Genomic DNA, 20253 nt, shown 5'->3' with positions numbered 1-20253 from the left:
TATTCACCATCATTTCCTCCCTGTTATCTGCAGGGCCAAAGAACTGTATTCATAAGCTTTATCTAATTTAGTATGAGAAAAACCGTATATAAAAGTCATGGTTATGTTATATACTTTGGCAAATAGATCATACTAAGAAAACATAGAAAGAGTTCTCTTGAATGCCTTTTCAAATAGAATACTATGTAGACGGTAATAAGTAGTTACCACGAGGTCCTGTGGATTTTTCTTTCTGGTTTTATGAACAGAAGATTGATCAGCGCTTAGTTCAATGCAACTATCCAAGTCATTCGACAAAGCAAGAAAAACTAGAAAAAGGAAATTGGCCACGGGACCACCCAATAATTTCACCATCTTTCTGGTCTAATTTACTTCAAGCTTTTCCTGGAGAAAAGACAAGCCAGTTGACGCTTGCGATCTCTCTCTCTCTCTCTCTCTCTCTCTCTCTCTCTCTCTCTCTCTCTCTCTCACCAAATTACTCAACCCCTGGGGAGCTCTTCGCTCGCTCTAGCTCTAGTTCTTCTCCCGATCCAATTTCAACTACTTTGGGTGCGACAAGAACCCAGACCAGGTACGCCCATGGTTTACCCCTTTCCCCTTCCTCCTCTGATCTTTCTCGTTCTTGCTCTGTAAAGCCCTATCAAGTTCTAGGTTTTCTTGCTCCCGTAGCTGGACTCGAGAATTTCTTAGGGTTTCTTCTTTTGTTGCGTTCTCAGATATTGTACAAGAGTTCATAAAGAGGTAAACTTCCTTCTTGCTTCCTATCTATGGCTTCTATTCCTTGGTAGAGGAGGCTGGAGAGGTCGATTTTTGAGCTAGGACAGCAAAAACGAGGCATCTGAGGGTATGGGAGTTGAGCCCGCTTCAGATCCTCGTGGAGATGAGGATGGAAGAATGGAACCTAGGGAGGAAAAACACGTGGCCGAAGGATTTGAAGAAGAAGCTGAGGGTTCTTCGGCTAAAGATCCGGGTCTGAAAGAAGCGGATGCCCAGAGATCGAGAACTCCTTGTGATGTTGTGAGGAGTGATTTGGCTGATGGGTGTGTTCAAGCTGCGGAAAGCGAGAGAACTGAGCTGGGTTGTTATCAGAAGGTAGTTGAGATGTCTGTTGTTGCTTTTGAAACAGTTCAAGGTGATGTGTTGGATGGCGAGGGAAATTTAGCAAAGGGAGAGACTACTGAGGTGTTGGAGGACCAGCTTTTAAACCTAGAGAAGGAGGAATTCACAGCAAATGATGTAGTGGATTGTGCTTTGATTGATCAGCAGCATCAATTGAATGTTCGGGGTGCTACAGTGTTGAAAACAGAAGCTTTATTTGGGGATGAGGAGAAGCACGATGTGGATTCCCAAGATTTTGATGATGGACGTATGCCAGATGCAGAAGGGCTTGAGGAATTGGAACCTGAAAGGGTGTTAAGTGTTCATGAGAAGCTGGAAGTCAGTCTGGCAGATACAGGAAGTGGGTTGGGGACTGCCAAGGCTGAGACTGTTGTTTCTCTTGGTTTATCAGAAGGTAAAAGGTTGGAGGGTATAGGGATTGATTTTGTGGAGAGTAGCATTACAGCCAAAGTCTTGGAAGAAGTACCTCAGGGTTCTTCAGCTAAAGAGTACAGCTTGGGTGGTGGGCATGCCCAAATGAATATTGTAGAGGCTGGAGCTACAGAAGATGTTGCTGAAGCAGCAACTGTGATTGCTTCTAAAGGCTCTGGCTGTGAATGTAACAACGTAGTGCAAGGATCGGATGGAGACCAGGATGCGATTGAGGATGTCCAAGATGCCAGAGGGTCAGAAATAGAAGCTTTACTTGGTAATGATCAGAAGAATGATGTTGAGGCCCAAGAGTTGCATGGCGGGAAAGTGCAAGCTGCAGAAGGGCTCCAGAGATGCTTGCCAGGAAATGCACCATGTAGTTATCAGAAGTTGGAAGTTCATTTGGGGAATATACAAAGTGGTTTGGGGACTGCCAGGGCTGAGTCTGTTGTTGATCTTGGTGTGGCAGAAGGTCAAAGGATGGAGGATGCAGGAGGGTTGCAGCTTGTCGGAAGTAGCACCATGGCCGAAGCTTTGGAAGAAGTAGCTGGGAGTTCTTCTGCAAAAGAGCAGCAGTTGGCTGATGGGCATGTGCAAGGAGAGGGAGGTGCAGAAACAACAGCTATAGCTGCTTCTAGAGGCATTGGAAAGGAAGCTACTGAGGGAGTGCAAGAATCATATGGAGACCAACACAAGATCGAGGGCTTTTGCATTGGAAATGGGGTCCTGGAGGAAGCCCAGTCCTCTAAAGAGGATAAACCAAGCACTTACAATGATACTATGGGGGCTGAATTAAATGATAAGAGTATTCAAGCTGTGGAAGGGAAGATGGGTTTCAGAAGTGGGGGAGATAGAACTGAGCTGGCTGGTGATCAGAAGGCAGTTAAGAAGGCTGAAAGGATTGGAACAGTAGCAGAAATCATACCTGTCATGTCTGTTGAAACAGTTGCAGATGATGGATTTAATGGCAAAGCAAATTTAGCAATGGGAGGAACTGATGCTCCAATGGGAGGGTGTGGGTCGGACAAGGCTGAGGCAGTTGTTAGTTTTGTGGAAGAAGGTGAAAATATAGAGGATGTTGCTGCTATTGAGCTTGTGAAGGGTAGGAATGCAGCTGAAGTCTTGGGAGAAGTAGCTTGGGTCTCTTCAGGTAAAGAGCCAAGCTTGTCTGGAGGGCATGCTCATATAGGCATTGCAGAGGCAGGAACATTTGAGGGAGTTGCAGAAACTGCATCTATGATTGGTTCTGAAGGCATTGGAAATGAGCATACTAAAATAATGGAAAAGTTGGATTGTGAACAGAATGACCTTGAGGGGGTTTGCGTGGGTAGGGGGGTCCCGGAGGAAGCTGAATCTTCTAATGAGGAGAAACCAAGCACTGCTAGTGATTCTATGGGAAATGATGGGCTTCTTCAATTTGTGGAAGGCCAGACATGCTTCACTAGTAAGGGAGAGAGACATGAGTTAGGTGGTGATGAGAAGGCTGAGAGTTTTCGGATGGTGGCAGAAATTTCCCACGTCGTTGCTGTTGAAACAGTTGAAGATGGTTTATTGGAAGGCAAAGAAAAATTAGCAAAGGGAGAGACTGGTGTTGCAGAGATCAATCTTGGAACTGAAGTGATGGACCAATTTCCAGACCTAAAGGAGGAAATCCCAGAGAATGACTTAGTTGGGTGTGGTTTAATTGACCAGCATCGTCAAGAGGATGCTCCTGATGCCAGACACTTAGAAACAGCTTTATTTGGTGATGAACAGAAGAATGATGTGGTGGCTCAAGATTTGCATGATGGGCATTTACAAGCTGCAGAAAGGCTCCAGGATTGGGACCCCAGAAAGGAATCAAATGATAATGAGAAGTTGGAGGTGAATGTGGTGGATACAGGAAATGGGTTAGGGGCTGCCAAACCTGAGGTTGTTGTTTGTCTTGGCATGGCAGAAGATAAAGGGTTGGTTGGTAAAGCAGATGGGAATTTCATTTTGGATGTCCAATCTAATTTCTCAGAAAATAAAGATGTGAAACTGGTTGATGAGAATTTGGATAATAAAGAAGGTACTATTGTTGCGGATTCATGTGTTTTGCAAGCAGAGAGGTCAAGTGTTTTACCTCAAGAGAAAGGCTGTACTGATTGTCTTACCGGAGAAAATCAGGAGATAGAGAATCCATTGGCTGGCCAAACTTTTGGTATAAGTCCATATAAAGTAGACTCCAATGCTCCCACGAGTGATAAACCTCCAATATTTGAGGCCCAGAATGTTGAATTGATTCAACAGTCCAAGGTTGATCAAAAGAAACCTGTGTTGGGCAGCAATGTACCAATTGCTGTTATGCATGCAGATACTAGTGATTATCAGGAAGTTCAAATTGAGAACAATTTTTTGGAAAGAAAAAATATGGAATATGTGGCCGTAAGATCTGGGACGTCTGCCACAGAGAATGATCATCATGCTAGTTACTACTTACCTTTCCTTGATAAGGAGACATTTGCTGTTTCTGATCTGGTCTGGGGTAAGGTGAAAAGTCATCCTTGGTGGCCTGGCCAAATTTTTTATCCTTCAGATGCATCAGATATGGCATTAAAACATCAAAAAAAGGACAATCTTCTGGTAGCATATTTTGGAGACAAAACTTTTGCTTGGTGTGATGAAACCCAGTTAAAGCCGTTTGAAACAAATTTCTCACATATGGAAAAGCAGAGCACTTCAGATTTATTTGTTGATTCTGTCAACAGCGTGCTGGGAGAAGTGTCTCGGCGTGTGGAGTTAGGAATGAGTTGTTCTTGTTTGCCTGAAGAACTTCATGCTAACAATATCTATGAAAATTTTGAGAATGCGGGAATCAGGGAAGGGGTTAGTAACTGCCATATTGACAAGTCTCAGATTTTAAATTATTTCCATCCTGACAGGCTTCTTGAGTATATTAAGACCTTAGCTTGGCTACCAACTCTAGGGACTGATAGACTAGAACTTGTGATTGCCAAGGCTCAGCTAAAGGCCTTTTATCAATCGAAAGGGTACCCTGAACTTCCTGTATTCCAGATTGGAGCAACAATTGGGAATGATCCTGAAGCTTTATCACAGGAGAGTGATAAGTTAGGGGTAGATTCCATTAATTATTCAACTGCCGTTCCTGTAGATATAAATCCTGGGAAGCCGAAGTCAAGAGGTAGAGGTAGACCTCCTAAGAAGCAAAACCATATTTTGGAAGACACTCTAGAAAACAAGAGTTTTTCTGAGTCAATGGAAGAAAAGAGTGCCTTTAATCTTGCAGATGTTGGCGAAATTCATGATGAAATTACAATTGATGATGAATTGACTTCTCTTTCTGGTAAAAAACGCAAGTTTATTGACTTTGATTCTTCTGACTTGGGGAAAGTTACAGATGAAAGGCTTGACTTATTGGAAGATTTTGATACCAAGTTGCCATCTCCAACTTTTGGTAGCTCTTTCAAGCTTGGAGAGTGCATTCGTCGAGTTGCAAGCCGACTTACTGGATTGCCACCTACACGTAAGTTCCATGGTGAAACAAATCAGAATAGTGTGTCAAAAAGTGAGAATATGACATTTGATGATTTGAGTGCTGATATTTCTTCTCCCACTGATGTGGAAAAACGAAAGAAAAAGGTAGGTATCACAAAGAATTACTCCTCTTCAGATGAAATGTTTTCACAGCTCTGCTTAGCTGCAAGGGATCCTATGAAGGGATATAGTTTCTTGTCAATTATTATTAGTTTCTTTACCGACTTCAGAAATTTCTCGGTTTCAAGTTCTTCCGAAGAAACAAAGCATGGAGAGAAAGTTGGAGGAAAAAGGGGAAGGAAAAGAAAGATCAACATTCAGACAAGCCCTTCTGAGATGTCTACGGATGATCATATGCAGGACTCTTACTGGTCCGACTTGATTTCTAACAGTGGTCCTATCAGTGGCCTCAAAAGAAGGGAAGAAGTTCAAACACGATGGCACAGGAAGAAGAGAAGGTCTTCTGGGGAAGCATCTATCTCCCCTTTTTCAGACTCAGCTGTGCAACATCGGCAAGTTGGAACCATAACTTCCAATATGAAACAGACTATGACAACAGGAAGATCAATAATCAATGTGGAGGAAAAAATTGTTGGCGAGTGCACACCAACTGCACTACTTTTGAGTTTTAATGGGTCAAATTCTCTTCCTTCTGAAACAGATCTAATTAGGATCTTCAGTCGCTTCGGACCGCTGAAAGAAGCAGAAACAGAAGTTCAGAAGAAGACGAATAGTGTCAAAGTAATCTTCAAAAGACGATCTGATGCAGAAAGAGCATTTAGTAGTGCTGGAAAGTACAGCATCTTTGGGCCATCACTTCTTAGTTATCGGCTAAAATCTGAAATTCATCCAAGCATAATGCAACAAGAGAAAGTGAGTGAAACACCCAATGGAGTCGGAAGTTCAGAGTTTCCCGGTCAATTATCTGATATTCATCCAGGCATAATACAAGAAGAGAAGGATACTGAAACACCCCATGGAGTTGGAAGCTCGGAGGTTCCTGATCAATTATCTGATATTCCTCCAACCATATTACAAGAAGAGAAAGATAGTGGAACACTGAATGGAGTTGGAAGCTCGGAGGCTCCTGGTCAACCATCTAATAATCTGAGCATAATGCAACACAAAGATAGTGAAACACTCAATGAAGTTGGAAGCTTGGAGGTTCCTGGTCAACCATTTGATATTCATCTGAGCATAATGCAACAAGAAGAAGATAGTGAAACACCCAATGGAGTTGGAAGCTGGGAAATTACTGGTCAACCATCCGATATTCATCTGAGCCCAATGCAACAAGACGAAGATAGTGAAACACCAAATGGAGTTGGAAGCTCAGAGGTTCCTGGTCAACCATCTGAAATTCATCCGAGCATAATGCAACAAGATGACAATAGTGAAACACCCGATGGAGTTGGGAGCTTGGAGATTCCTGGTCAACCATCTGACATTCATGTGAGCATTATGCAACAAGATGAAGATAGTGAAACACACAATGGATTTGGAAGCTCAGAGGTTCTTGGTCAACCATCTGATATTCATCTCAGCATAATGCAACGAGACAAAGATAGCGAAACACCTGATGGAGTTGGGAGCTCGGAGTTTCCTGTTCAACCATCTGATATTCATCCGATCATAATGCAACAAGACGAAGATAGTGAAACACCTGATGGAGTTGGAAGCTCGGAAGTTCTTGGTCAATCGTCTGATATTCATCCGAGCATAATGCAACAAGACAAAGATTGTGAAACACCCGATGCAGTTGGGAGCTCAGAGGTGCCTGGTCAACCATCTGATATTCATCCGAGCATAATACAACAAAATGAAGATAGTGAAACACCCGATGGAGTTGGAAGCTCGGAGGTTCCTAGTAAGCCATCTGATATTCATCCAAGCATAAGACAACAAGATAAAGATAGTGAAACACCCAATGGTTTTGGAAGCTTGGAGGTTCCTGGTAATGTTCCTTTGTCTTCTAATTGCTTCAAGTTGAGATAGTCAAATATAAGAACGTAACCTTATGAATGCTTGTCCTGATAAGAAATCTATTTTTGTTCTAGCTCCAGAAGGGACTAGAGTTTTGTCAGATAATGTCCAAACTGAAGCTGCTGAGGAAGGATCAGTTGAAATGGTCATTGAAACGAGTGGACAACCACATAATTAATCTTCGCACTGTTAAAGTTTTGTTGCTAGTCAGGTAATCCACTCCACTTATTTCATGGTCCAGTATTTGCTTAGTGGCAAAGCAAATTCATGTTGTATAGAAGATGTAAACTAACTGTAGTATGAAGACTTCCTTTCCTATTAAAAGGGTGTTTACATTCAAGTTTTTATATTTTTATTACCTTCATTAATTGGTGAGGCTTCAAGGATCAGTCAATTTATTATTTAATTGTCTTAGCCTCTTAGGACATTTAGTCAATGTTTATTTGTGGAATGAAGCACAGTTATAACACTACCTGTTCATTATAGAATCTATTGGCTGATGCAGCTTTTGTTTGAATTAGGAATATCCATTTAAGAAGTTAAATTGAGAAACAACTTTTGTTGGTTCACTATTTTTAAGTACAAAATGGGTATCCTTCCATCGGATTAGATGTGTCTTTTAATCGTAGAAGTTGTACACTGATATCAGTTTGTGTCATAGTGTGATTAAGTTCCATTTTAAGAACATTAGTGGCTTTTTCCAGGTATACTACGTAACTCGCTCCCTTTTTTGTCATTAAATGTATAAGATTTTGCAAAGAACTATAGTATATAAGTCAAAGGCCTTTTCAAAATCCTATTTTTCTGATCATTCATATGGTAAATTCTTTTGTTCTTCAGCAGCTGTGATCAGCCAGTTCTTTCCACGAAATTAATTATTCTTCCAGCTTGTCATGGTCAATGTTATTCTATGTCCTTAACATTAACTCTTAGTCTCTCAACTGTGTATGGATATCCATTGGTTCCTGGGTTTGTTTAGCACCTTGTCATTCGAGAGCTACAATCCCAATCTTGTATGAAGCTACCAACATGCATTTCTATTAGGGTAAAAGAGTGCCTCCATAAATTTACACCTAGTGGTTTGGTCATTCAGAATGCCTCCATAAATTTTTGCTTGTGTTGCTCGACCCTTATAATTCTAATCTATGTGATACTGTTAGTTTTGTTCATCTAAAGTTAGCAGTTAGGCAATTTTCAATCAATTAAACTTTGGACATTTTTATGTTCTCATCTTCTCTTTTTGGAATGTTTACAATGTCTAATAGACAAAGTGAACAGTTGAGTATAAGACTCAATGACTTAGAAAAAGAATCATTTTCCCAACTAGTTGTTCTAAATCAAAGTATCATTTTGGTAATTTTATGAACCTGCAGGGAGCACTGAGCAATGGGGAAAAATATCAAAATAAAAAGAAATAGAAAAAAAAATATCATTAGTCAGGCAATTGTATTGTTTAGGGAGATACTTAAATTTTAGCCTAACCATGATGGGATAAAAAGTAGTTCTGTTTTTTTCTATTACTTAAGAGCAGAGGACTAGTTCTTCAACCTTCAATTTTTTTTCTCCTTTTTCTCGCAAAAACCTGTATACAACAGATCAAGGTTCTAGCTGTTAGACACTTGCCTGCTGCTGGCCCACTTATCCACATTTACTATCCATCTTTGAGTAGTTATGGAAGATCATTTCAGGCTTTCAGCATTTAAGATCAATCTTTATCACTTTTTGTTAAGTTGAATTTGTATAATTATCTCCTCTGGTTGCTAAAATAGTTTGTTTCTGAATATATCTTCATAAAAATCTCTTCCTTCTTTATTGGCACAATTTGTACAGAAGATCATTAAATTTACTGATGATGAATCCAAGAGAAATAATGGGAAGGTATAAGATGCCTATGTCTGCAGTAAGGTAGGGCTCAAGTACTGAGTAACTCAACTGTAGTATTGCAAACAATGATAACTGTGTAGATTGTAAGTCAAAGTGTGTGGTCTTTCCAAATTCCAATTAAAGGTAGTCGTACCTGTTTCACTGACCTCATTGGATAGAGTCAGAAATCCAAAATTATTTTGGGAGTTGAATGATTAAATAATTGAATATTAAAGACAACTAGGTGGGTGATTTAAAAAAGAAAAAAGAAACCCAGTCGGTTCTCAAAAACCCGTCCGAGTTGCACCGTTCGCTGGTTGAACCTCCATGTTGGTCTGTACCTGGTCAATTGTATTTACCGTCCTATAACAAAACCAAAAACCAAACAGGCTTAATAGCTGGTTCACCGGTTTGACCATCTGGTCCGATTCGGTTCTGATAATTACATGTAATACTCTTCCTTGCAATGCCTTTTTTTTTTATAAATAAAACTCTAAATTTTCTGCAGAAAATAGACTTTGGTCATGCTTAATTTTACTTCCATAAAGATATCTGTCTCCGACTTAGAATGTCCACGTGCTTTTTATGATACAACTTAATGGGGTTTCCTGATTTTTACTCACCAGCAATTAATTTCATTTATAATACCTGTTGTCATCTAGATTCAAGACTACTGATATAATTGTATTAGTCTTTCAGATTCTGCATGAATCAGATAGTATGTCTATTTACAATTTGACTCAATCAGATCAAAGTTCTTCTAGTATCAAGCAGTCCAGAACTGCTGGGATGAAAAAGATGCTTATTTTTTCCTCCTGACGACCATTAAATACTTGTTTGGTATTTTATGCAACACAGGAAGCACACAAATGGTGCTCCGCAACATGCAAGTTTGTTAAGGTCAATTGTGACTGTTCTCTTTCTAGCTTGGTGCTTGATGTGAGCTAGTAACTAACTGTTGCTCTATTTGCTCATCTTGCATGTTATCACTTGGTGAATATAAGCAATTGCTGTTCTAGTTGACAAAACTTGTAGTTATGTTGCTCAATTTTTGCTGTAGCATGGTGATCCTGAATTTATTATTGTTCATTACCAATTTCCATTTGTGAAGAAGGCAACAAAACAGGCGTAAGAATAATTTGAGCTCTCTTGTTGTCTAGTTGGTTGCAGCACTCCCTGTTTCAACTTCCAGGTTGTATTTATTTGTCTGGGCTCTTCCTTCTTTCCTACTTCCTGCTTGCTAACTATGCTTGTCCTTGTTTGTCTCCTCTTTTGGAATTGCTATAAGAACAGTCACTATATCAACTCTCTGTTCAATTTGCAGGATGACTCTTGAAGAGCAGGGAAGTAGGTAGAACTCCACCATATTGTCTTCTTGTAAGAGATGCGGTAAACGTGTCTCGATGCCGTTAGCTGGTAAATTTTATATATTTTTAAAACACCAAAGAGAATAAATAAGTCGTAACTTCAATAGAAAGAAAGAAAAAAAAACGGATGGGATAGATCCTTATGCGTGTTACGCCAACCACATATTGCATAATTTATTGTTTACTTTAGTCTTTGATGTCACAGTGCAATTAAATGGAGTTGTATCTTAGGTGTGCCGGTGAGGTCACTATCTCAAAAAAAAATTCATACGCATTGAGTTTTATTTTCCACTTGTAGTTCCTCTTCATACACGTGCCGCGCCATCTCAGCACGTGTAGTAATGTTGACATCTATGGGGTATCTCCAGTGTCGTAACGTCTATATCCATCTCGCGTTCTCTTCCATCTTACACGTGTGCTATTTTTGGCTTGCAACTCCTTAATTATAAGTAGACAATTTCCGTTGCATATGCTACGTACTGCATCAGTTAACTACGATCTACAATTATTTCTACTGTGGCGTGGTACCTCTAAATTGAAATTAATGAGATGCATGACACGATTAAACTCATGGTTAAAGATTCTAAAAGGGATAGATGAGATGTTTCTGAGAAGGAAGAATAATATGCGATTGTCTATCATCCAGAGGATTATTATTCCCTGGCTGGCTCGGTAGTCAACAATGAGCTGCCAAGTTTCCTACTGCAGAACAATCCAGAAGTTTATATCTATATTCTTCTTTTTAATACAAAATATACGTCAATTCACCCATATCAATTATTAAACCTGCATTCAATTGTATCTTGTACCGATACAACATAACAAGCTTTAGAAAATTCTGAAGCTTAGTAATGTTAGTTTGCTCTTCTCCTCTCTCTTGTGACCTTTCAATAGTTGACCATTATTAGTTGCATGCGCAAACTTGGATTACGCCAACCATATCGAAGTACGGATTTAGAATTTTGTTTTACCGGTCGTTGGCCTGAATGTTTGATATGAACTGGGACTACTAACCTTTAATATAAAGATACTTAGTCGTTGTGTTTTAGCTTGTCTTTGAGCTGCCTTTTCAAACCAAATATACTACTGAGCTATTAAATTGATCTAAAAAATTTGCTCTTAATAAGTTTAAGTAAATGTGAACTTGAATAGGTTACAAAGAGGTATCCTCTTGATTATTTTTTTTTTTTTTTTTTTTGAGTCCTCTTGATTTCTTAAAATTGAATGGTTGTATCCATTTGGATTTGAAAGATTAAAATCCATACAAGACAAAAAAAAAAAGGAAAAAAAGATTCGGATCCAATGTGTCGAGCGGATAAATTAAAATTATCCGACTAAGTTATTCAACCCCCAGTCCCCCCCACTAACCTTCTCTGGTATATTAAAACCGGAGAGGGATAGGAACTAGGAAGTGGACGAACGGTGTAGATAAGCAAACCCTCTTCCTCAACTTTACATCTCCATCGTCTCCTCCTCCCTCTCTTCTCCAGCGTCCGATCTCCTTCTCTCCTCTCTCCACCGCACCACCGCAAAAAAAAAGAACTCGATCTCTCCCTCTCCTCCTCTCGCGCCTAAATACGAATCCACCAACCAAAACCCTTCTTTCTCCTCTCCAGGAAAGGTACGTTTCTTTCTCCTCTCCTCGATCTAGGGTTTCTCGGCCGGATCTCCAGATCTGGGGGGTTCTGACCTCATCTCGACCGCGGTGACCATGGCCGTGGATCTAGGGCTCTCGGCGGGATGGCAGAGGCACCGGCTAGCCCAGGCGGCGGCGGCGGCGGCAGCCACGAGAGCGGCGGTGACGGGAGCCCCCGATCCGGGGTGCGCGAGCAGGACCGGTTCCTCCCGATCGCTAATATTAGCAGGATCATGAAGAAGGCACTCCCAGCTAATGGAAAGATCGCGAAGGACGCGAAAGAAACGGTTCAGGAGTGCGTCTCCGAGTTCATCAGCTTCATCACTAGCGAGTGAGGGATCCCTCTTTTGCCTTATTCGATTTGCTTTTTGGTAGATCTTGTTTTGGTGATGGCGGTGATGGTGCAGGGCAAGCGATAAGTGCCAGAGGGAGAAGAGGAAGACGATTAATGGTGACGATCTGTTGTGGGCGATGGCGACGTTGGGTTTCGAGGACTATATCGAGCCGCTTAAGCTTTACTTACAGAAATATAGAGAGGTATTATCTGATTGTAGAAGTTCTCTTATTTCATTAAGCTTCCTTCAAAATTTTAATTAGCCACAGGTCAATTCCCTGCTGAGGTGTGTGGAATCTTCTTGTACTTTTGCTTCTTTTTATGTACCGAATTTTGCTATTTTCCGAATCTAATTATTCGTTATTTGTTTCTTGTGCATGTTTGGGGGCGTTTGTGTTATACTAGATGGAGGTATGTGATATTCAACCTTAATTTGCATTTTTGAGGTGTGCTAGTAGTGCAGAGAGATCGATTGTCTTGTCTGCTTCTCTGGAAATCCTTTTCCATCTTATATCGGTTCCCCTATTAAGCAACTATAAATGTTGGTTAGATTTGAATAGCTTCTCTTTTCATAAAAAATCCTAAGTTTTCTCATATATCTATTTGTACTGGGGGTGGAGAGATCATAATTTCAGATACTTCTTAGTTGTTTCTATATTTCGTCAATTGACAATGTCAGGTAGCTAGTTGATTTAAAAGCCTAAGTTATTAGGTAACAGACAAACAATATATATTATACCTTTAGGAGATTAATTACCCATGAATTTGTAAAACTATCATCTTAAATATGTTCTCAAGCCCATCAAACTGCATAGTTACTGTTAAAACATAAGAGCCGAGAATCACATCTTTGTTGAATTTCTTCCCAAAGTTGTATCTATTTCCTTCACTATTAGTATATTATTCGTCTTAGAGTTGCTAGCTCTGATTTTTGCTCAAATTTTGAGAAAACTTACATATTTATAGTTGGCCCATATCTGACTCCTTTGAAGAACTTAATGGTGCAATTGTTATTGAGTCCTTTTGTTCCTTTTTATAATGGAAAAAAGTAAAGGGACTGTATTAAATAATAAATGAGATGGTTTGTGCTTAATTAGGGAACAGGATACTAGGCATATAATTCATACTGGTCCCCCGTGGTTTATTTGGTAATTTCCAGGGTGATAGTAAGTTATCTGTAAAGGGTGGAGATAGCTTTGCCAAGAAAGATGCAGCAGGCACTCATGTTGGAGCTCAAGGTGGTCCGAGCATGCAAGGGGTTTGTTCTCTAGCTTACTTTGTTGCTCTTTTGATGACATCGTCAAAAGTTAACTAATTGCCATGTAAATATTAGATTGGCCAGCAGGGACCTTATACTCAAGGAATGAACTATATGCAACCTCAGGTACTTTATTTTATTTTTGTTTCCCAACCATATTCTAGATCGTCATTGTTGTTATAGTTCTTGCATAGAAAGATCATCTTGCTATTATGGCTCTTATCTGTTGGTTAGCTGCCTTCTGTTTCAATGATGTCCCCTTTTGTGGGCCATTACTATCCTGCCTGCAAGTGTCACCAGTTATCCTCCGATAGGTTATTTTGATATCACAAAGCTAATGTATTTTGGTACCAAACTATTATTAAACACATTCTTCATAGAGGAGATAACATCTATTGATTCCTTGATTTCTAAACCAGATATTTCATTTGTTTACAAATTGATTATCATATTAGTTGTCCTTGCAGGTATAAATAATTCTTGAGGCATAGTACTATTTTCTTAATCTTCCTTAACTTGCATGTTTTTCTATTTTAGTGGTGAATGGTTCTTCCAAGACTGCTTATCCCTTTTTTGCACTTTTTTCAGTTTCATAATGGGGATCTGTCAAGCTAATCAATAACTGCCTGAGTCTGCTACTCTTAGGTATAATTGTGTACAGGTACTATATCTTTCTAGGAGACCTTACTCTTGTTAAATTATAGAAAGGCCTTTCTTTTACGCTATGATTGCTATAATTTGCCTTGTTCTATTATGGAAGGATCTTAATGAAGATATAAGACAAACCATATAATTAGGTAAAAGTTTTAGCTCACTGTGATGACTCAATCAAATTGCAAGCACATTCCTTTAGTGATAGTGCAGTACAAAAAGCTTGAACTAGCTGTTAAAAGATTTTTTTTAGAATCCAGATGAAGCTAGACTTTTAGTAGATTATATTGAAGATATCAGAGAGTTGACGTATTTAAGAATTTTCTATTTATTTTGTTATTATGCTTCTATAATTTAATTTCCTTATTTTGGCTAATAAGGCAGCAAGGGGTCAATCTCAACTGCTTAATAATTATCAGATAAAGAAGTCACAATATATAACATATATATCCAAGTGAACCTGGCAACAGAGACCTGGGTGGCTCTTGTGTGATAACTTTGTCCTTTTCTGTAGGTAGGTTAGGCTGAGTGGCTGCACTATGTAAATTGTGAGGCATAACATCTCCGAAAACTTAACCCACCCAGATAATGCTCGCATTACTTTATGCTTGAAAGAAAATATTTGATCTGGGAAACTTTCCTAAGTATAGCCTTTTTTCCTCCCGTATTCATGTACCTCATTTTTTAATGCTGTTATTTACCTGTTTTTGAGAACTCTAAATTATCAACCTTGCAATTATATGCTTTCTGATGACGTGCATTCATAGTGCAGTGGCAGACAAAGAATCTTATGGCCCTGGTGTTAGAAGGAAGTTACTTGTTGAGTATTATGTCTTTACCCGCTGAAATTAATACCAGATAGCATTGGCATCTAATTATCATAGCTGTAACCAGTTGTAAATTGCCATGTACAAGATAGTTTACTCATGGTTCTGTGTTTGTTTCCCTTTGTATATACAAGAATACAAGATAACTTATTTCATTCCCTAGTTGGTTTTGTTCTCAGATGATACTCTGAGAGAAGACCAACTTGATTATGAGCTTGTAGGAGTGGTTATATAATATTCTCGTTTATGTAAACAGAGAGAGTTTTATAATCTCTTTAATGCTTCTTTCATCATCTCCATTGTGTATCCGCACGACATACTGCTGCATGTTTTGATATTCTTTCAAGGAAAAGCTGCTGCACATTATGATACTCCTTTTAACCTTGTTTTCTGTTCATGCATTAGTATGGGTGAAAGCGGTCGGATTAAGGACGAAAATCTGAATACAGATTCAAATATAGATTAAAAAAACTCATAGATGGGGCTGATATAATTTTTTTTTTCAGAGATATGAATACGGATAATAAATATCCATTTACTTAAATATTTTTTAAGTGCTTTACTATTTTTAATTTACTTATTTAAATGATAAATATTGATGTTATTATTAATAATGTGTTTTATATTATTTGGAGAAATTAATTTTATTGAATTTATATGTATTTAACATGTAGTTTTTTTTTAAACTTTTAATATTTTATGTTAATTATCTCTAAAAGAAAGATCATAATTCGTTTAAGATTTATTTTACTATCTGAAAATTATTTGTATCAATTTAGTTAAATTATAATTTTAAATTTTGCTATCCAATAGAGACGTAGATTGAATATTTATCATTCTATTTTTAAAAGCACCCTAAATATGATGTTCTTTTAAGAATTTAATAAGAAAAGGGCGGATCAAATTAAAAATAGTGACAAAAGATATGGTGTAAACTGAAGTAAATACAAAATGGGAGGTGGGAAATGAAAAAGATAATTTTTGTCCAACAAAAACGTCTATGACGAAGGATCGTGGCTTCTAATTTCGATTTGATCCAGATTTATCGAGGTCTTTAAATAACCTTCTTTATTTATACTTGGTTGGTCCCTAACTCGCAATCGGATCTTATGCACGTATTAAGCGTAAACCCCACTTATCGGGAAACAAATGGTAACCGAGAGATCAATTTATGCCCGTCCGATCCATGTGGGCCCACACGAAACGTGTATAAAACCCGAGGTGGATGAACGAATGGAATTCAAACCTTCTCCCTCTTCTTTCCCCTCTCTCTCCGTGGTGGTTTCTTGGAATGGACTCCTCAAGAAGGACTCGATCTTGAACCGCTTTGGGTTTGCGTCGCCCGATCGATGATAAATCCAAAGGCGCGGTCGATGGGGAGTAAAGGAAGAGGGAAATCAAGAAAGATGGGGCAAGACAACACGGGTTTCTTGGAGTCCTAAGTACAGGGTCCTCAAGAAGAGCTCGATCTTGGACTCCTTTGGCGTTCAACCGCAAGATCGAGACACATGGGTGATGGGAAGTAGAAGAAGGGGGAGATCAAGAAGGACGTCTTGAAGGGGAAATCCCAGCTCCAAGATAGGTAATCAGGTAATCTTGGTTCTGCTGTTGTTTGTTTTCTTTGATAGTCGTGTGATTGGGTATGTTCTGCGCTACGGATTGACTGTTACCCTAGTAATATTTGTTGTTACTGCTGTTGTTGGTAAGTGATTGGAACATCGTTTAGGTGGGAAGATGTTGACCTTCATTAGTTCATCCCTGCGGTATTCCTCAACGAATTTTGATATCTTTTCTTGAATCTTCTTCCTTGCCCTTGAAATATTTATATTTCTACACTCCAAGTCTTGAAGTTGGAATTCTGTATACGAACTTTTTGCAATACCACAATATTCTCATTCCTTCACTACCAATTCCTCTTCTCTCAACATCTACTCCTGTCCCGCTGCTGATGCTTGTCTTTCTTATTCTATAATTATTTCTCTGATCTCAAACTTCTGCCATAAGTTGCTGTTGCTATCTATGACCTTTGTGGCAGTTCACTGTTGCTGCTATCCACCTTATTTTGTGCTCTGAATGCTGCTGTTTCTATTAGCCATATCACATACATCTGTTGTGCAATTTTACAGTACTATTGAGGAAGATTTGATCACTGGAGCAAGTCTGCTTGATTTTGCTAAGTGTAGATGAAGGAAGAGATCCCCTTGTCCATGTATTAGGCCTCCCAACATTGATTTCTAAATTAATAACCAATTATTATGGACTATTTCAGACCTTAATTGCTGTTCATAAGGTTCATGCAGCTAAAAGTTAGATTACTCGCCTCTTGTGATAAACCCAATCTCTGTCTTGCCTTATTCCACTGTCTATCAATTGATATTAGTTTCTATCAAATGAAATCTCTCTTCTTCTTCTTTTTCTTTTTGAAGATTCAGATCTGACTTGAATCGAAGCAACCAAATGTTCTCTTCAGTTCATCTTGTTAGTGGATTTTTTAGTAACTGCAAGATGATATACATATTGCATCAATTGATCGGAACCTTAATAGGTTAGATTCTTTGTTCCCCAAATAAGTGATCACAGATCTCTGGTTTGCTTCCTCTTCTTCCATTGTTACATCATTCCTACCTATTCCATAATTTTTCCCTACTAGTGCTTATGTGTTCCAAATCTCTATTTACATTGGTGAATATCCCCCACAACAATGACAGCATGCTTGTTTGAACCATCCATGTCTACCATTATGCCTGAGACATCTACTCATTGTTTTCCTTTTCTAGACCATTCAAAAAGTTTGTTCAGGAATTAGGAATTAGAAATGTTTTGAAGCAGGCAAAAGTAGTAATGATCCATCCATATTGCCTACCTCTTACCTGGTGCACTTATTACTGGATTAGACTTCCCTGTTTCAAAGCTCGAGATATTTTCATGATATATTAGATGGATTTTCTTGATTGTTTGTCTAGGAGAATAAGGATAATTACTAGGATGATCGAGTGAAGCAATTTCCAGATTTATGGAATAACTTGATAAAGAAACAAAGTCTTAGGTACTGAGTCCTTCATAGCCCATGACTTAGAATTATTTGGATTTGATTTAGAGTTGATGGATTAATTGGGGCTATTGACTTCTGATTATACTGATAAAAAGGAAAATCAGACTGTAAAATGTATTGTTTAATCTTCGAAATGAGTGGATTACTGGATGATGGTAAAATTTAGTCTTTTTGAAATTCTGTTGTAAGTTGTTTGATATGAATTGCCTAATATGTTGTAACAAGGATGATCAAGTGGAGCAATTTCTAGATTTAGGGAAGAACCTGATATGTGAGTTCAAGTTTAAAAGTATGGATTGGAAAAGAAATAAATTCTTCTCTACTAAGTCCTTTGTAGCCTGTGACTTATAGTTATTGGGATTGATTTAGAATTTATGGACTGATTGGGGATATGGACTTCTAATTAAGTTGATTGGAGGTAAAATTAGATTGCAAAATCTACTGCTGAATCTTCAAGGTGAGAAAATTACTGGATGGTGATGAAATTTAGATCTTTTTTTATTCTCTTTCAGTTTGTTGATAACAATTGCGAAATATGTTGTGTATTAAGATGATAACCCTAAGATTACATTGTAAGAAGGATGATCAAGTGCAGAACCTGATGTGTGGGGTGTGGGTTCAAGTTTAAAAGTATGAGGTGGAAATAAGTCCTTCGTAGTCCATGACGTATAATTATCGGGATTTGATTTAGGGGTGACGGATCGATTGGGGCTATTGACTTCTTGTTATATGTTGATGAGAAGGAAAATCAGACTACGAAAACTATAGCTGAATATTGGAAGTGAGGGAATTACTCGATGTGGTGAAATTTAGACTCCTTTGGAAGTTCTCGGTCAAGTTGTTTGATAACAATTGTCAAATATGTTGTGTATTAAGATTATCACCCTTAGACTAGATTGCAGCTGAATCTCTGAAGTACAGGGGAGTATTAATTGAGTCTTCTTCTGCAGGAGTTCTCAAGTTTCCTAAAAGAGTGATATCAAGTACTATTTGAATCCTAATAGTCTTAACAAGACTCCACGTCAATTTCTTAATTGAAATCTTCAAAAGCTATAAAAGATATCAAGTGTAAGCCTCGAATCCTTTCCTTCATCCTTTTCTTCTCAGCTGTATGGCTCCCCCTCTTCCTTCTTTCTTTTAGCCGGGCATGTGCTCCTCTCTCATTCCTTCACTACCAATTCCTCTTCTCTCAGCATCCTGATGTTCTCTTCACTTCATATTGTTAGTGGATTTTTAGTAATTTCCCGATGATACATGTTGCATCCATTGATAGGAAACCTTAATATTCTCGATAGACTCTTTGTTTCCCAAATAAGTGATCACAGATCGTTGGTTTGCATCATCCCTTCTAATGTTAATCATTTCTACCTATTGCATAACTTAACATGAATATCCCCCGCAACAATGATTGCGACAACATGCTTGATAGAAATAGAATCATCATGTCTACTATCATGCTTGAGAGATCTACTCATTATTTTCCTTCTCTAGACCATCCTAAAAGTTTGTTCAGGGATTAGGAATTAGGCATCTTTTGAAACAGGCAAATTTGTAATGATCCATCCATATTGCCTTCCTCTTATCAAGCACACTTTTTACTGAATTAGACTTCCTTGTTTGGAAGCTCAAGATATTTCCATGATATATTAGATGGATTTTCTTGGTATTTTGTGTACGAGAATTGGGATAATTACTAGGATGATCGAGTGGAGTGATTTTCATATATATGGAATAACTTGGTTATGTGAGTTCAAATTTATGAGTATGGGATTGAAAAGAAATTAAGTCTTAGATACTGAGTTTTTCCTAGCCCATGACTTAGAATAATTTGGATCTAATTTGGAGTTGCTAGATTGATTGGGGTTATCGACTATTGATTATACTGATAGGAAAATCAGACCGCACAAGTTATTGTTTAATCTTCAAAGTGAATTTAGAGTCTTTTTGAAATTCTGTTTCAAGTTGTTTGATATGAATTGCCCAATATGTTGTAACAAGGATTATCAGGTGGAACAGTTTCCATATGTAGGGAAGGACCTGATTTGTGAGTTTAAATTTGAAAGTATGGGTTAAAAATAAAATAAAATATTTTCTTTCTAAGTCCTTTGTTAGTCTGTAGCCTGTGACTTATAATTATTGGGATTTGATTTTGTAGTGATGGATAGATTGGGGATATCAACTTCTGTTTAAGTTGATAGGAAGGAAAATCAGATTGTAAAAACTACTGTTGAATCAT

At 38.4% G+C, this 20253-nt stretch overlaps 2 protein-coding genes across 10 annotated transcripts; both read left to right on the top strand.

The window, feature by feature from the left end:
• The first annotated feature begins 411 nt into the window (after positions 1-411).
• Positions 412-10568, top strand: LOC140760815 (uncharacterized). Of its 6 annotated transcripts, XR_012104493.1 has the most exons (5): positions 413-571; positions 717-7000; positions 7104-7240; positions 9953-10084; positions 10217-10568. XR_012104493.1 is itself a non-coding variant. In XM_073097833.1 (4 exons), exons 2-3 carry the CDS (start codon positions 847-849, stop codon positions 7205-7207), a joined length of 6258 nt encoding a protein of 2085 aa, XP_072953934.1. In that variant the 5' UTR covers positions 413-571; positions 717-846; the 3' UTR covers positions 7208-7240; positions 10217-10562. The 6 variants fall into 6 exon arrangements, 5 of the variants coding, with proteins under 5 accessions (XP_072953938.1, XP_072953934.1, XP_072953937.1 ...); XM_073097833.1 differs by lacking the exon at positions 9953-10084 and having other exon boundaries at positions 10217-10562; XM_073097836.1 differs by lacking the exons at positions 9953-10084; positions 10217-10568 and adding an exon at positions 9751-9940.
• A 1081-nt stretch (positions 10569-11649) lies between these two features.
• LOC140760822 (nuclear transcription factor Y subunit B-like) lies at positions 11650-15258 on the top strand. Of its 4 annotated transcripts, XM_073097844.1 has the most exons (8): positions 11650-11880; positions 11987-12226; positions 12303-12432; positions 12635-12640; positions 13389-13487; positions 13563-13613; positions 14076-14148; positions 14911-15258. In XM_073097844.1, exons 2-7 carry the CDS (start codon positions 12000-12002, stop codon positions 14100-14102), a joined length of 540 nt encoding a protein of 179 aa, XP_072953945.1. In that variant the 5' UTR covers positions 11650-11880; positions 11987-11999; the 3' UTR covers positions 14103-14148; positions 14911-15258. The 4 variants fall into 4 exon arrangements, 1 of the variants encoding a protein (XP_072953945.1); XR_012104495.1 differs by having other exon boundaries at positions 11661-11880; positions 12635-13487; positions 14076-14132; XR_012104496.1 differs by having other exon boundaries at positions 11661-11880; positions 12635-13487; positions 14076-14132; positions 14906-15258.
• Positions 15259-20253: the final 4995 nt, after the last annotated feature.

This window comes from Typha angustifolia, chromosome 6 (genome assembly GCF_048772165.1).
Source record: "Typha angustifolia cultivar Huaian chromosome 6, ASM4877216v1, whole genome shotgun sequence".
NCBI classification, from domain to species: Eukaryota; Viridiplantae; Streptophyta; class Magnoliopsida; order Poales; family Typhaceae; genus Typha; species Typha angustifolia.
This window is presented reverse-complemented; position numbering and strand designations above follow the sequence as displayed.

Excerpts from the sequence above, each read along its gene's own strand:
- LOC140760815 (XM_073097833.1), top strand. The coding sequence starts at position 847 with ATGGGAGTTGAGCCCGCTTCAGATCCTCGTGGAGATGAGGATGGAAGA. Across the intron at positions 7,001-7,103 it reads TGGAAGCTTGGAGGTTCCTG|CTCCAGAAGGGACTAGAGTT; the intron begins GTAATGTTCCTT and ends TTTTTGTTCTAG.
- LOC140760822 (XM_073097844.1), top strand. The coding sequence starts at position 12,000 with ATGGCAGAGGCACCGGCTAGCCCAGGCGGCGGCGGCGGCGGCAGCCAC. Across the intron at positions 13,488-13,562 it reads GTGGTCCGAGCATGCAAGGG|ATTGGCCAGCAGGGACCTTA; the intron begins GTTTGTTCTCTA and ends TGTAAATATTAG. Across the intron at positions 13,614-14,075 it reads TGAACTATATGCAACCTCAG|TTTCATAATGGGGATCTGTC; the intron begins GTACTTTATTTT and ends CACTTTTTTCAG.